Source organism: Vicia villosa, linkage group LG6 (assembly GCF_029867415.1).
Source record: "Vicia villosa cultivar HV-30 ecotype Madison, WI linkage group LG6, Vvil1.0, whole genome shotgun sequence".
Classification (NCBI taxonomy): domain Eukaryota; kingdom Viridiplantae; phylum Streptophyta; class Magnoliopsida; order Fabales; family Fabaceae; genus Vicia; species Vicia villosa.
This window is the reverse complement of record NC_081185.1, coordinates 114,353,240-114,369,332: the sequence shown is the minus strand read 5'-3', so window position 1 is coordinate 114,369,332 and position 16,093 is coordinate 114,353,240. Positions and strand designations below refer to the sequence as shown.

The window sequence follows — 16,093 nt, the reverse complement described above, 5'->3', positions numbered from 1 at the left end:
TTAAGCATCAGAGTGCCTGCAGGTACAATCCCCATTTTCGTTGATCGCTCAGAACTACGGACATTTTGCTGGCCCCACTCACCTATTCTGATCCACATGTAAGATCAGATACCAAAAACAACAAAAAATCAATACACCAGACACTTAGCATGGAATAAACCGGAAAACATATAGTTTATATGCATATTTAAAAATGATGGATGAATTAAACTCAGAATTAGATAAATGGTTTAAATAAGGTATTCAACTTTTGTACCGCATAGCTACATCTGGTATCCCGAGGCTCAGGATGTTGAACTATGTAAGCACCACAAGTAACAATCAAAACATGACAAAACACATTAGTGTTTGTGTTAGTTTGCATTCAAAAAGAGCTAGAGTTCATCAAGGGTATAAGAAACCTTTCATTAGAAAAAAAGAGATAACCTGGATTATTTCTACAATCGTTATACATGTAAACATTATCTAGAAAAAGCAATTCCAAGATGCTTATAATTATGGTTTTAAATTGCGGATCGCATCACCTGATGCGTCCGCAATATTGCGGTTGCGGTAGTGTCCGCATCCGCATCATACCGCAATTGCAGTGTGATTGCAAATCACAATAAAAACCGCATCATAACACCGCATCGGTTGCATCATAACACTGCATCGGCCGCATCAAGCCGCATCAGACCGCATTAGACTGCAAGAGATTATGCAATGCTCGCAAAAATTATTTGGTCTACCTTCTTTTTTAATTATATCGTAGATTTAAGATATATTTTAAAAGAAATAGTGATATTCAAAGGAGGTGATGAATTATTAATGAGTTATAGATGAAAATTTAGAGAGGAAATGAAAGATATGTGAAATCGAAAATAAATAATAAAATATAATATTTTATGTTCATAAATATGAATTCACGCCGCAATGACCGCATTCCGCATCGCAACAACCGCAATAGACACAACCGCAGTGACTGCAACCGCATCCGCAGCCGCAACCGCAATTTAAAACCATGGCTTATATAGTTATATAATCATGCTTACATATGCAACTAACATAAGCCAGAATTCATACAATCAATTATTATGAAAATAACATACATTAATTAAAACAATTAAATCATGGAAGAGGAACTAAGCTTTCAACATAATCCTTGATATAGTCCCAACCTACACTAGTTTCAACATAATCCTTGATAAAGTCCCAATCCCTAGTTTCAACATATTCCTTGATATAGTCCCACTCTAAACCAGTTGTATCACCATAACTAGTTCTACCTGGAGTAATATTCGTAGGCTCTACTCTTTGATCTCTCCGATTATAGAGAAATGCTTCGGATGCTTCAGTGCTCCTAATTAACAGTGTATTAGAATCCTTGGAAAGAAGCAAAATATGCAATCTAAGTCGATGCTTTATATATTCATTATAATCAATTTGAAGATTTTGATAACTAATTTGAAATAATTGAGTCCAAGAATCTTTATCTCCAAATTTCTTCATCTGCCATATAACAAAACCAGTTTCCTTATGACAATAAGAAAAACAAAGGCAGCCTCCCAACATAACAATATATGGTTGTCTAGGCGGCACTTCTTCAAAGCCACTAGGAAGTAGGTATTGATGATACGTCTCTGTCCCCAAATCAAGTGAAACAATAACAAACTGTTCAACAGGATCAGGATCAGTACATGGATAAATATAACATTCAGCATTGTGATTGGCCAACCAGTTAAGAGTGCCATTCAAATAGCCATCACTATCCTCATAGTTCACATGATAAGGAACAATCGGGAAACTTTCAATGTTTCTCCAAACATCATCACCACCCAAACTAAGAACTCTCACCTCGCTTGTAAGAACTCCCGAGTCAGTTTTAAAGTAACGGTAGGCCACCACTTTATATGCGCCTGTTGAATTATCACAACCAAATGCGAAGGAAAAAATGGAAGTACTCGCTGACTCACGAAAACACCCACATTTTTTTGAAGTTCTGGTGGCAGGATTCCAAACATAGAACCAGTACTCGGAGGAATAATAACCTGCCAAACAGATCAATCCATTGCATGAGCCAACTATGTCAGAAGACCATTTGTTGTGCAGATCATAATAAGGATGATCAGAAAGGGTGAATGATGGGTTCTCGAGTAAACAACTCGCAGAATACGGAAAGTAAGTGTAATACTCGTCACTTCCATAGGGTGACTCTTCCGGGATAAAAATAGTGAGATGTTTGAACAGTGAGAAAAGAGGATTTTGTGTTGCCGATCTTTTGAGATGTAATTTCACAAAGACGGGATCGGAAATGAAAGTGTTCCAAGAATTACTGACACACCTGAATCGTTAGGGAGGATCAACGGCAGCGGCTTCATCGGAGGCAGGTGAGGAATTTGAATTTGAAACCTAAAATATTAGAACTATATTTTTGAGTGGAAATGGATATTCATAGCGTGAGATTATTCACTTATTTTATATTTTTTTGCTGTACTATCATATTACGCGATGTTGGATATTTAAATCAAGTCTAGAAGGATATAAAAAAATATTTGTTGGCATTCTTATTGATTTTGTTAATGCTCACCCTAGAAGTCACCCAATTATAGAGACCTTAAATATTTTCAAAACCCTAATTAATAAACATATCAATACTTCCATCGTAACCGTAGTTTTCCTTCCTGATGAACCCGTCGCCGATCATCCTTCCCGATGATCTCATTGCCGAATTACTTTCCTTTCTTCCCGTCAAATATCTTCTTCAATTTAAGTGTGTCTGTAACTCTTGGAAAATTCTCATCTCTGATTCCGCCTTCGTCAAATTGCACCTCAAGAGATCTGCAACACAAAATCCCATGTTAGCACTAATCATGTATCACGTGAAGATTAATCCCAGAGAGTCTCCCTACAGTAATGACTATGAATATGAACAGAGTTATAGCGTTGTTCCATATCTCAGTCGTAGTTTACTCGATAATTCCTCATTCACCCTTTTTGACCAGCCTTACTGTTATGTGAAAAACAAAGGATGCTCTAATGTTGTTGGTTCCTGTAATGGATTGATTCTTTTGGCTGGTGATTCCTTCACCGGTCTCCAAAGAGATTACTGGTTTCGATTGTGGAATCCAGCCACCAAGACAACATCTAAAATATTTGGAAAGTTTTATGATTTTCAATATCAACGCTGGCCCTTTGTGTTAGGTTTCGATGATTCAACAGACACTTATAAAGTGGTGGTGTCCCGTTACATCAAAGATCAACTGAAAACTGAGGTGAGAGTTCTTAGTTTCAGTGATGATGTTTGGAGAAACATTGAAAGTTTTCCAGGTGTTCGTCTTAATTGGAACTATGGTGAACATAGTTTCTATGTTGGAGTGTTTAGTGGTGTGTATTTGAGTGGTACTATTAACTGGTTGGCTAGCCACAACAACATTGACTACAATAGTCATATTATTAGGAATAAAACTGTTGAAGATTATGTTATTGTTTCTCTTGATTTGAGGACTGAGATGTACAATCAATATCTATTGCCCCAGGTTTCTGATGAAGTGCCGCCTACAAAACCAACCATTGGTGTTTTAGGGGGCTGCCTTTGTTTATCTCATTCTTTGAGGAAAACTGATTTTGTTATATGGCGGATGAAGAAATTTGGAGTTGAAGATTCTTGGACTCAATTTCTTAAAATTAGTTATCACAATCTTCAAATAGATTATGATAACTTTAGTTACTGTCAGAAGCGTCATTTTCAATTGATACCGTTGCTTCTTTTCGAAGATCGTGATACACTTATGCTCAGTAGCAATCTTGAATCCCAAGCATTTCTCTATAATTGGAAAGATAATAGAGTACAACGAATAAAAGTTACTGCAAATATAACGAGAGATTATTTATATTGGGATTCGGTCAAAGATTATGTTGAAAGCCTTGTTCCAATTCATTAAAAGTAAGTTCCTCTCTTATGATTTTCTTGTTTGAATCTTGTGATTTGCTTGTTTGAATTCGTGTTCATTTATATAGGTTGATAATAATGGATGGTTTGAATTGTGGCTTAGGTTAATTGTATTAATATGATTGGTACAACTATATGACAGTCATGCATTTTCTCCCCTAGAAATTGAGCACTCTTTTAAAATAAAAAGAAAATCCTATTAACTTGCTTTAGAGCAGTAGAATTATTTCAACATTTCATGTGGACACTAGATGAAAACTTGTTCTTTTTGCATACTGTATAACATCAACACAGAAAAATAAGTGTTTTGTTATGTTTTGATCGAACATATATAGGTTGAACAACATGAGTCCTGAGAATTGAGATATCAGGGGTAGCTATGCAGCCCAAAATTTGCATACTTTTACTTAAAACATTGATTACGTCTAATTCTGAATCTTTGATGTTGGTGATATTCAACAACTTATAGGGTGTCAAAGTGGAACAAATCTGCCATATTGACATTGACAACGTACTTGGAAGTCTAAAAGCGCTCATAGTTTTACATGTTGAAATTTAAATCAATCCGGGGCAATGAGTGAGTGATCAAATGAGAATGTGATCTGCTGTGTCTGAAGCCTTGGAGGCAATTAGTAATGAAAAGATGTTTGTTTTTAATATTTTGTTTTGCTTTTGAAAATTAACTTGATGCAATTAAAGAATTCTCATCCATTTGCATTTTGCTGAAATTCAATTTGCCATATCTTTTTTGTTAAAATTCAATCGCTGAAATTTCTGCAAAGTCATAGTTAGGTTTCATGTTAACTCAAAGAGAGGTATAGAGGCCAACCCAAATAAATGTCATCCATCATTAATATGAGGAAGCTGACTTCGTTTAAGGAAATCCAACGGCTGGCAGGGCAGGTTAGTTAGTCTTTTGGGTGTAATACAAAATGTGAAGAAAGTCTTCGTATTTTATTAGTGAAGTTGAATACTTGAAATTCAACTGATCCCGAATTTTTTTGCAGTGTTCATCTGAATATATTTTTAAGCTACAATAACATAAATAAAAAATATCATATTTTTTAGCCATTATATATTCTGAAACAATTATAAAAAATATTTTCATAAACAAGCATTTTACAAATTTTGCTCTAGCTACATCTTAGTCTATATAAATTCAAATTTGTCATGATAAAAATTCTAATCCTATATTTTTGTGCATCTACATTTTTTTATCTTCCAATTTCTGCTACATCACCATCATTGGTGTTTAGGGTTTTCGGTCACACTCACTTCTTCATTTTGTCTCTGCTCTATTTCACTTTGCTTCACCAAAAAATGAATTGGATTCATTGTGCCTTTTCCAAGACCTTGTGCTTCAGGGACTATGTATTGAAATAATTTTACTAAGCCATAAGAAAAAAGATCCATAAATGTTCAATACAAGTCAAGTCTCACAACATTAGGCAAGCGCCCTAAATAAGGCACGAGGTCGCTCAGAATTAGGCGATAGGTGACCCAATTAGGCTTGGGATGCGTAAGTCGATCCATCCATTCACCATACATGACTGGCATGGTGTTCAAATAGCTAGTGACCGGTGGGAGAAAAAATTCAAAGGGGAAAAATAATCCCCCATTTGCGGAAAAGTCAAGTCTTCTCACGTTTTATCGAACGGACAGGGAAACTACCTTTCCAGTCCTCTAGTTCAAGCCTAAGAAATTTTGTATATATACTCCATTCCAGAACTAGGAAAGGAATCTCTAATTTATCCAAAAATACAGGAGACATAACCTCTCACAATACACCATAAATCCTAAAACCAGGAATGAAGTGTGGAATGTGGATAATACAATTTGGAGCATCAAGGTATTGGTTTGGAAGTGGTCGTTTATAGGAGAGATTACACATCCCATTTGTAGTTTTTACGAATTTAACAAAGACCCTTTGTTATTTCTTTCGTAGCGCTAATTGGTTTGTAATTTTTCTCGATTTTTTTGGTGGGGCTTTGTTTCCCCTTTCTTGATGTAAACAGGTGTTGAGAACCCTTAGTTCTCCTTTTAATACAACTTGCTTACTAAAAAAAATTAATAAATCCTAAAACCAGACAACTTTACACAACAGGATTGTCATCTTATTATACATTTTTTAGTGAGTAAAAGTTTAGCACTCTTTAAAATTATTTTTTAAAAAGAAAATTTCGAAGGTCGAGTTTTAAAAAATAAGACTAAGTAAAAAATTTAACACATTTCTAAAAAAATAATAATAGACCAATAAGATGTTTAAAGATTTTATTTATTTATTTTTTTAATTTTATATCTTTCATTTTAATTAAATATGATCTGTTTAAATAAATAAAATGTTTAAAAAGCACAAATATCTTGAATTAAGTCCGACCTGAAACCTCTAATCTACGTTTTCTATTATTTAATGGAATAAAAATTTAATTTTGTCTATTATAAGAGGTGTTTTATATTACGGTTAAAATACGTGGGTTTTTTTATATGAGGTTAAAGGTAGTGCACTGACAGTGTAAATAATTTTACACTGTCATTCAATTGGGATTCATTAATCAACCATGTCACATAATTTTTTAAAAAATAACAGTGTGATTTGACACTTAATATTGTCGTGATTGGTTGATAGTTTAAAATTATTTTACATTGTCAGTGTATATTCTTTTTTCTCTTTTTATATAATCATAAAAAAAATTCGATAATAAAATATTAATTTTTTTTACAAATATTTGAAAAACATAAGTTTTATTATTTTTTCCATCTTTAAACCAACTTTTAAAAATAAATGGCATCAAGGTTAGTGACAATTTCTCATACATTATTACTAACTTTTTATCATGTAGGAGAGAGGAAAATTTTTTCATTTTCCTTGGTATTTCAATTGGATTTAATCCTAGAAGAATATCATCTTGGAATTTGATTTTGAATAAGATTTAGTCTTGGCTTATGGATTAGAAGGCTCGTTTGTTAAGTTTCGGGGGAAGATTAACTCTTCTCAAGTCGGTGCTTTGCAGTCTTTCGATCTTCATGATTTCTTTTTACAAGGCTCCCGTGAAAGTTTTAAATGAAATTACGAGGTTGCAAAGTAACTTTCTTTGGGGCGGATCGGTGGAAGGTAGAAAAATTCATTGGGTAAGTTGGAAGAATTTTTTTCTTCCTATTGAGAAGGGTGGTCTTAGGTTGAGAAGGATTCACAATTTTAATTTGCTCTTCTTCACAAATAGAGACGGAGAATTTTAGGAGGTTTGAAAGTTTTATGGTACAAAATTTTGAAAGCTAGATACGGTGATATTAATTTACATGTTGTTTATTGGGAATAATAAGAGAATTTCTAAGTCTTCTTGGTGGATGGACATTCTTTCTTTGGAGAATACCTACAAGGAGAATTTTTTTCGTCAACAATTGTAGATTTCATATTGGAAATGGTTTCACCACTTCCTTTTGGCATGCTATTTGGTTGGATGATAAGTGTTCAATGGATTTATTTTCAGATGCGTTTAATCTATCGGAGCTAAAGTTTGTGGCAGAAATTGGCGGTTGGATCAATGGTGTTTGGGAGTGGGGTGAGTTTGGCATCCCGACAAAAAACAGTTTGGCGACTGCTACTACAATGCAGTGCCTCAGGTTGTATTTGCGGCTTGTCCAGCCCGATGTCACGGGCAGCGACGCGGTTTCTTGGTCGGCGGAAGTCGACAATGTTTTTTTCGTTAGGATGTTGTTATGCACTATCGAACTTTACCATGTTCCTTATGAACCGGAGATGGAGTTTGACAAAGCTTTTTGTCTAATTTGGAAATTGGAGCTTCCTCATAAGATTAAGGGTTTTGGTTGGAAATGTTTCATCAATAAAATGCGAATAAGGGATCTTCTCATTATTATAGGTATTTCTTTCCCTTCTACTATCGATTGTGTGTTATGTGGTATGGTTGAATCACATTTTATTTTTTTGTGGTGTTTCTGCTATAATTTGGAAGGAGGTGGTTAGTTAGATTGAGTTTATTGACTATGAGTCTGATTGCATCATGAGTAATTTTTTGAGATGAAATTGTTTTTGCAAATTCAACAAGGTGAAATCCAATAGGGAAGGGAGTATATGATTGGCAACTTGTTGGACTATTTGGAAGCTTTGGGAACGGTATTATCTTTCAGAATGATTCTTGGAATGTCTTCGATACCATTTGGAGTATTAAGACGCTTGTTTGGCATTGGAGGAAAAATTACTCATACCAATTATAACTTTTACGAGTTTATCAAATCCCCTTTGTTTTATTTATCTTAGGTTGTATTTGGTGTGTAATTTTTCTTCTGTTCGAGTTTTGTCTCGCCCTTTTGTAATCTTGTTCTAGAACTTTTAGTCAATTATTAATATATCTTGGTTAAAAATAAATAAATAAATCCCAAAGAGATGTTTATTTTAATTTTAATTTTAAAAATCATTTTTAAAAATTGATTTAAAAAGTAGTTTAAAAAAACTATAATTAAAAGCACAATAATAAAGGCCTTAAATATTTCAAAACCCTAATAAATAAACAAATAAATACGTAGCTTTGGAGCATCAAGACACTCATTTGGAGGGTGGTCATTTATTGGGAAAATTAATCGAATCAATTATAACTTTTATGAGTTTAACAAATCCCATTTGTTATATCTTTCCTAGGTTGTGTTTGGTGATTAATTTTCTTTTGTTTCGAATTTTGTCTCGTCTTTTTTGTAATCGTTAGTGAGAACTTTTGGTTCTTTAATATAATTTTTTGATTAAACAAAAAATGGGTTACTTGATCTAAAAAAAATATTGCATTCCCAATTTCCCATTACTAGAAAACGTTGCGTTTCCACACCTTTAACTGTTGAATAAACCCATTAATATATGCTTTAGCACCGTTTCTCATTAAATCATTCCTTGACGGTTATTTTTTATGTTTTGTTTTGTTTTGCAAGGATTCATATTTATCTACCTCTTGATTAGTTTCTTAGGGTTTCGACCTTCAACCACTGAATCTGTCTACTATGAATCCGTCGCCGATCATCCTTCCCGATGATCTCATCGCCGAATTACTTTCCTTTCTTCCGGTCAAATATCTTCTTCGATTTAAGTGTGTCAGTAAATCTTGGAGGACTCTCATTTCCGACTCTGCCTTCGTCAAATTGCACCTCAAGAGATCAGTAACACAAAATCCCATGTTCGCGCTAATCATGCTTCGCTTGAAGATTATTCCGGTAGAGTCTCCCAACGGTTATGACGAGGACTACGATCGGGGTTCCAGTGTAGTTCCATATACCATAAGTACTTTATTGGATAATCCCTCATTCACCCTTTTTGACAATCCTTACTATCATGTGGAAAACAAAGGCTGCTATAATGCAGTCGGTTCCTGTAATGGATTGATTCTTTTGGCTGGTGGTTCCTTCATCGGTTCCCGTAAAGAGTACTGGTTTAGATTGTGGAATCCAGCCACCAAGACAATATCTGAAAAAATTGGATATTTTTGTGATTTTATAAATCAATGTTTCCGCTTTGAGTTTGGTTTTGATGATTCAACAAACACTTATAAAGTGGTGGCATCCCGTTATATTAATCAACTGAAAATTGAGGTGAGAATATTTAGGATCAATGACGATGTTTGGAGAAATATTGAAAGTTTTCCCGTTGTTCCTCTTCATTTGGACTATGGTGGATTTTATATCAATAATTATGATTATAGTGGTGTGTATTTGAATGGCGCTGTTAACTGGCTGGCTATTCATTCCAACATTCGCTACCATAGTCTTACCAATAAGAATATCACAAATAATAAGGATATTGCAGTTGAAGATTTTGTTATTGTTTCTCTTGATTTGAAGACTGAGACGTACAATCAGTATCCTTTGCCATGTGGTTTTGACGAAGTGCCGCTTACAGAACCTACCATTGGTGTGTTAGGTGGCTACCTTTGTTTTTCTTATTCTGTTAAGGGAATTGATTTTGTTATATGGCAGATGAAGAAATTTGGAGTCCAAGATTCTTGGATCCAGTTTCTTATCAAAATCTTGAAATAGATTATGCCTTTAGTGACTATAAGAAGTATCATTTTCAATTGAAACCGTTGCTTCTTTTCGAAGATCGTGATACACTTATGCTTAAAAGCAATCGAGATGCCCGAGTATTTCTCTATAATTGGAGAGATAATAGAGTTCAGCGAATACAAATTACTACAAGTAGAACGAAAGATTATTTAGGTTGGGATTGTGTCAAAGATTATGTTGAAAGTTTGGTTCCAGTTAATTAAAAGTAAGTTCCTCTCTTATGATTTACTTATTTGAATTCGTGTTTTTGTTAGAATAATGGATGGTGTGAATTGTGGCTTAGGTTAAATGTATATTGAGCATGTTGCTAGTATTGAGAAAATCAATATGATTAGTATAACTATATGACGATGTTCGAATAGCTGTTCTAGATAATGGTTGCACGGTATAACATTATTGTGGACAAGTTTTGTTGCCTTTTTTTCTCATGAGCTTGATAGTTTAATGTTTGAAGATAGGAAAGCATAATTTCTTGTTTATTTCATGGGAAGTGTGTGGCATTGAATTTGTTGTTTTTGGTTTCGTTGGTTTTGGTGTTTGTTTGGGTTTCAGTTTTGATTTTCAACTACTTATTACCGGGTGCCGGAGCAGAACAGCTCCGCCATATTGAAGAGGTTCTTGGAAGTCTATAAAAGCACTTATGGTTCTACAAGTTAAAATTCAAGTCACGGTGAAAATTCACAGTAGCCTAGAAGCTCCTTTTCAGGGTGAAATGGCATTTAAAGGCACGTTGGGGTGAAGAAAAAGCTATTCCAAGCAGGGGAACTAGATTATTGGTAATCCATTCTTCTTCCGTGGCATAATCAGGGGAACTAGATTATTGGTTCTATTAGCTAAATGTTAATCTACAACACTGCTACACAAAAGATAATGTTTTGCTTTTGAAAATTAACTATGATGCAATTTATGAATTCTCATCCATTTTCATTTTATGACATTTCAATTTGCCACTTTTGTTTGTTAAAATTCAATTAAAGTGCTTAGGTGATTTCTGCAGTCATAATTGTTTTTATATAAAAGTTAAAGTGAGTTTGATCTTGAGCTTACTAAAAGAAACTATGGTTTTAAATTGCGGTCGCCTCTGCAACCACATCGGACCGCAATTGCAATGTGATTTTAAAATTACACCTTCGGCTAAATTAAAAACCACATCAGACAATTTCAATCAAGTTTCTTCGAGTATTTTTATCAAAAAAACAAAATATTAGAATCCTAAAAGTCAATTTACAATTTACTTCTTATGGAATGAAACAATTTAATATTAAGTATTTTTCAACATTGTATTTCAAACACCTCCCTATAAAAATTCATACCGGAATAGCCACATTGCGCATCGCAACAACACCCACAACCGCAGCCATAATTTGAAACCATGAAAGAAAATTCATTAGATACATCATTATCTATAATAATATATTGGATACATTAGAGAGATTTAAGTATGAAATAAAAGCAAATAAAATTAAGCAAATATAGATGACTCTCTTGGATTTTTACTGATCTTCATTGCAAGTTCCCTCTTCACTATTCCGATGAAAACCCTTTCAGTTTGGGGCTTTCCGGCGGCCGCTCGGTGAGATCCGCGAGCGCTTTTCTTTCTGGCTCTTCGGTGGTTTCTAAAGGCCTCTAGAGTGGTGTCGTGTTTCCTATCATCTTCGGTTTAAATTCCTGGCTTTAGGGCTCAGGGACCTTGGTGAGAAGATTCAATCGATACTGTTTTAGGGCTTTTGGTATCACCGGGTGGTAACACTCAGCTAGTCTGTTTCTCTGTCTTCGTCTCACGGTTTCGGTGGTCTGTCTGTTCGTCTCACGGTTTCGGTGGTCTGTCTGTGGGGAGGAGCTGTTTTTCTCCTTTTCTGGTGTGGTGATTCATTCTGGTTTCATTCTGTTTTGTTTGGGTTCTCTGTTGGCGTTCATTCTTTTCAGATTTGGCTGCGGCGAGATCTGCTAGTCTTCATCTCGAATGTATCGTAGATTTGTCCAGCAAGAGGATGGGTGGAAGCATGTGTCGCGATTTCGACAGTCGGTCAAGAGTTCAGTCAGATGGGATGTCTTCCCGCTGGGTGGAAGAAATAGGAATCGACCGGATATAGCTAAGGAGTTGACGTCCTTTTACGTCTCTGAATTTCCTGATTCTTCTTGCGCGAAGGATTTATTTGAGTTATTCGGATGTATAGGGAATGTGGTTGAGGTGGCCTTTTCACCTAGAAGGAACAAGTTTGGCAAACGGTTTGGTTTTGCAAGGTTCGTGGAGGTTGGAGACGCTCGATTACTAGCGGTTAAACTTGATAATGTGGTTATTGGGGAGAAGAAACTCCATGTTAACCTGCCTCGGTTTGAAAGGAAGCAGGGAGTCGTTCACAGAACTTTTGCGAAGCCAGGTTCCTTTCACAACGATGGGAATCACAGAAGAGTGGGGGGTGCGGTTCCGTTTGACCAATCTTTTGTCAATATCGTCAAGGGCAACTCGTTTAACATCAAATCGACCAATGGGGAAGCCACGGTGGTTAAGGAGTTTTGCTTCTCCTCTCCGGATAGTTTCAGAAACAGATTGGCCAAAGCTTTTGTCGGGAAAGTGGCAGTGCCGGGTACAGCTTACAATATCCAAACTTATATGGAGATGGAAGGGGTGTTCGCGGTTAAAGTTTCTCCGATGGGAGGTAACGTTTGCCTTCTCGAAGAATCGGAGGAAGGTTTTATTCAGGACTTGATTGGTGAGGGGCAGGATTGGTGGAAGAATTGGTTTAGCGATGTCAGGAAGTGGGAGGAGGGTCTGATTGAGGAACACAGGGAAGTTTGGTTGAGAGTCTACGGTATACCTGTTCATGCTTGGACTGCGGACTTCTTTGTGTCTTTGGCTGATTCGTTGGGAAATTTCGTTTGTATCGACGAGAGGACTTCTAAAGGTCTCACTTTTGATGTCGCCAGGATATTAGTCAAGGTTCAGTTATCTTTTTTGGCTCCCAACTCGATCACGGCTATCATTGACGGCAAGCGGTACTGCTTAACGATTAGGGAGGACCGCTGGGGTACTCCTTCCTCTTCAGCAGGTATCGTTAATTCTCCATCTGTGTCCACTTCTTCTTCAGATTCGGATGACCGGTTGTTTGAGGACGATAATCTAAGTAATGATGCTCTGTCTGCGGGTAATTCGGAGGATAGTATTACGCAATTCTCGGACAGGTCTTTAAGGGAGAAAACTGGGAGGAATTCTGGTAGTTTAGGGGATGCTGTGGTTGTTGCGCTTTTGAAACAGCCTGAAGGTGGTGTGAGTGGAGGTGGGAGTTCGGATGATGCGGAGAAGAACATCGGAATATGGGAGTTTGATAATGCAGTCCGGAAAGTCCGTAACGGTTGCGTTAATCTTAATAGTGGTACCGCTGCCACTAACAAAGATCTCACGAATTCTGACGTGCAGCCCCTCGTTTCTGAACAGAGCTGTTCTTGTGCTGATAGTGCACCGATTTCCAGCAAGCTGTGTGGACCGAGAAGGTCCTTCTCTCCCAGCACTGTCCCTTGTTCGCTAGAGGAGAATGCAGCAAGTGTTAAACTGGAGTTTAAGAAGAAGATAAGGACGAAAATGATTAATGAGAGGGCAAGGAATAAAAGTTTGAAAGGTGTTAAGGACAGGAGGGAGCCGGAGGTCCTTGATTCTTGCGTAAATGGACCGGTTTTAAATCCTATTAATTATTTGGAGGTCAATGGAGTTGAAACAGCAGGAGATAACTCAATCTTTTATGGGGAACAAAATGAAGAATCGGACATTGGGAGAAATAATGAGAGGCAATGGAGGTTGATGGATGTGGATATTGGGGGAAAATTTTGTTCGGCTATTGTGGCGCTCGGTGTGGTCGACGCGAAGGGGAGGAATAACCTTTTGTCTAAGATTGAATCTTTGGAGTTGGGGGAGGTAAGGAAGGAGAATAAAGAAGGTGAACAATGATTATAGGTTCTTTGAATATTAGGGGGGAGCGAATGCGCTCAAAAGAAGGAGGATTGGTGCGTTGATTAAAAAAGGTAATGCGGATGTTTTTCTAATTCAAGAAACAAAGATTGTTAACATGGAGGGTGACTTGGCCAAGTCTTTTTGGCATTCTTCGGAGGTAGACTTTTCTTTCTCAAACTCAATTGGTAGGTCGGGAGGATTGCTCATTTTATGGAATAACAAAGTGGAGGTTATTAATAGTTTTAGAGGAGAAGGTTATTTAGGGATAAAAGCTTGTTGGGAGAATAAGTTTTATTACTTGATTAATGTGTATTCACCGTGCATTATGTTTAAAAAGGTGGAGTTATGGAAGAAGTTGCTTGAGTTAAAGGAGGCTTTTAAGGATGGGGATTGGATTGTGGGAGGGGATTTTAATGCGATAAAAAATTCTAGAGAAAGGAAGGGTCGCGGTTTATATGTGAATAATAGGGAGATGGAGCTCTTTTCGGAGTTCATTAATAAAAGCGAGTTGGTGGATATTCCTTGCAAAGGAAAGAAGTTTTCTTGGTTTAGCGGCGATGGGAAGTCGATGAGTAGAATTGATCGTTTCATTGTTTCCAACGAAGTGGTGTCTAGATGGGAGGTTATGGGTCAATTCATCGGTGATAGGGATATTTCGGATCATTGTCCAATTTGGATCGTAAAGGATCAAAGAAATTGGGGTCCTAAACCATTTAAGTTTAATAATGAATGGTTTAGTTTTGATTCTTTTATTCCTTTTGTGGAGAAGGAATGGAAAAGTATCAAGGTGGAGGGGCGAGGTGATTTCGTGTTAAAGGAAAAGCTCAAGATCTTAAAAGTTAAATTGAGATCTTGGAATAAGGAGGTGTTCGGTAGAATTGATTTGGAGATGGAGGAGGGTGTGAATAAGATGAACGTGGCCGATGAGGTGTTGGCTTCCGATGATGTTTTCGACTTTGATAGTGTTATGGAGAATAGGAAGGAAGCTTGTAGTAACTTTTGGAAGAACTTGAGAATAAAAGAGAATATGTTGCTTCAAAAGTCAAGATTGAGTTGGATTAGAGAAGGAGACTCCAATAGTAAATTTTTCCACAAGGTGTTGAAACAAAGAAGAAGAATAAACCATATCGGTCCGATTCTTTCTTCGGACGGTATGGCGGACTCGGTTGATGACGTTAGGGAGGCGGTGTTCAATCATTTTGAGAAGAAGTTTGCCGAAGCGGATTATGCTAGGCCTATTTTAGAGGGTATCCCTTTCAAGTCTCTTAGTGAGGAAGAAGCGGATTTTTTGGAGAAACCTTTTCTTCAAGAAGAGATTAAAGAGGCGGTGTGGGAGTGTGGAGGAGATAAAAGCCCGGGTCCGGACGGGTATTCCTTTCTCTTCTTTAAAAAGTGTTGGTTCTTTTTAAAAGAAGACTTCTTTAATTTTTTTAACTACTTTTTTGGTGGGAACAATTTGTCTAAGGCTATCACTTCATCTTTTTTAACTCTAATTCCAAAGAAGCAAAACCCTTTGAGTTTGGATGACTATAGGCCCATATGTTTGGTGGGATGTATTCATAAGGTGGCGGCTAAGCTTTTGGCGGGGAGACTTAAAAAGGTGTTAAATTCTATTATTTCTTCTAGACAAACCGCGTTTGTTCCCGGAAGATTTTTGCTAGATGGAGTGCTTGTAGCGAATGAGGTGGTTGATTATGCGAAGAGGACGGGAAGTAAATGTGCACTTTTCAAAGTTGATTTCGAAAAGGCTTACAATAAGGTGAGTTGGTCTTTTCTCCGATTCATGTTCAAAGCTTTGGGTTTCGGTAATAGATGGATGAAATGGATGGATCTATTGGTGTTTAAGAGTGATATGTCGGTGTTGGTGAATGGGAGTCCTTCGAGAGAATTTGTTGTCTCTAGAGGGTTGAGACAAGGAGATCCTCTTTCTCCTTTTCTCTTTGTGTTGGTAGCGGAAGCGCTCACGGCCTTAGTGAGAAAATCTATTGAGTTAGAGGAATTTCAAAGCTTTACCATTAATGGAATTAGTAGAGTGGATATCCTTCAATTTGCTGATGACACTTTATTAGTGGGAGATGGTAGTTGGAAGCACATTCGGGCAACTAAGGCGGTCCTAAGAGCTTTTGAACTTGTATCGGGTCTTGGGATTAATTATCACA

At 36.6% G+C, this 16,093-nt stretch overlaps 2 protein-coding genes and 1 pseudogene across 2 annotated transcripts; 2 read left to right on the top strand and 1 right to left on the bottom strand.

Moving 5' to 3' along the window:
- Nucleotides 1-1,107: 1,107 nt before the first annotated feature.
- LOC131614410 (F-box/kelch-repeat protein At3g23880-like) lies at nt 1,108-2,357 on the bottom strand. Its single transcript, XM_058885995.1, has 2 exons — nt 2,321-2,357; nt 1,108-2,027 (listed from the first exon to the last, which is right to left on the bottom strand). Exons 1-2 carry the CDS (start codon nt 2,355-2,357, stop codon nt 1,108-1,110), a joined length of 957 nt encoding a protein of 318 aa, XP_058741978.1.
- Nucleotides 2,358-2,663: 306 nt separating this feature from the next.
- LOC131614409 (F-box/kelch-repeat protein At3g23880-like) lies at nt 2,664-3,920 on the top strand. The gene has a single exon (XM_058885994.1). The coding sequence runs from the start codon at nt 2,664-2,666 to the stop codon at nt 3,918-3,920; it is 1,257 nt and encodes a 418-aa protein (XP_058741977.1).
- Nucleotides 3,921-8,865: 4,945 nt separating this feature from the next.
- On the top strand, nt 8,866-10,881 carry LOC131612135 (F-box/kelch-repeat protein At3g23880-like; annotated as a pseudogene).
- The last annotated feature ends 5,212 nt before the right edge of the window (nt 10,882-16,093 follow it).

What these genes read in the sequence shown, in the direction of transcription:
- LOC131614409 (XM_058885994.1), top strand. Translation starts at nt 2,664, where the DNA reads ATGAACCCGTCGCCGATCATCCTTCCCGATGATCTCATTGCCGAATTA.
- LOC131614410 (XM_058885995.1), bottom strand. Translation starts at nt 2,357, where the DNA reads ATGAAGCCGCTGCCGTTGATCCTCCCTAACGATTCAG. An exon ending in GATCCTCCCTAACGATTCAG is followed by an intron (nt 2,028 to 2,320) that starts GTGTGTCAGTAA and finishes TCTGTTTGGCAG; the next exon opens with GTTATTATTCCTCCGAGTAC.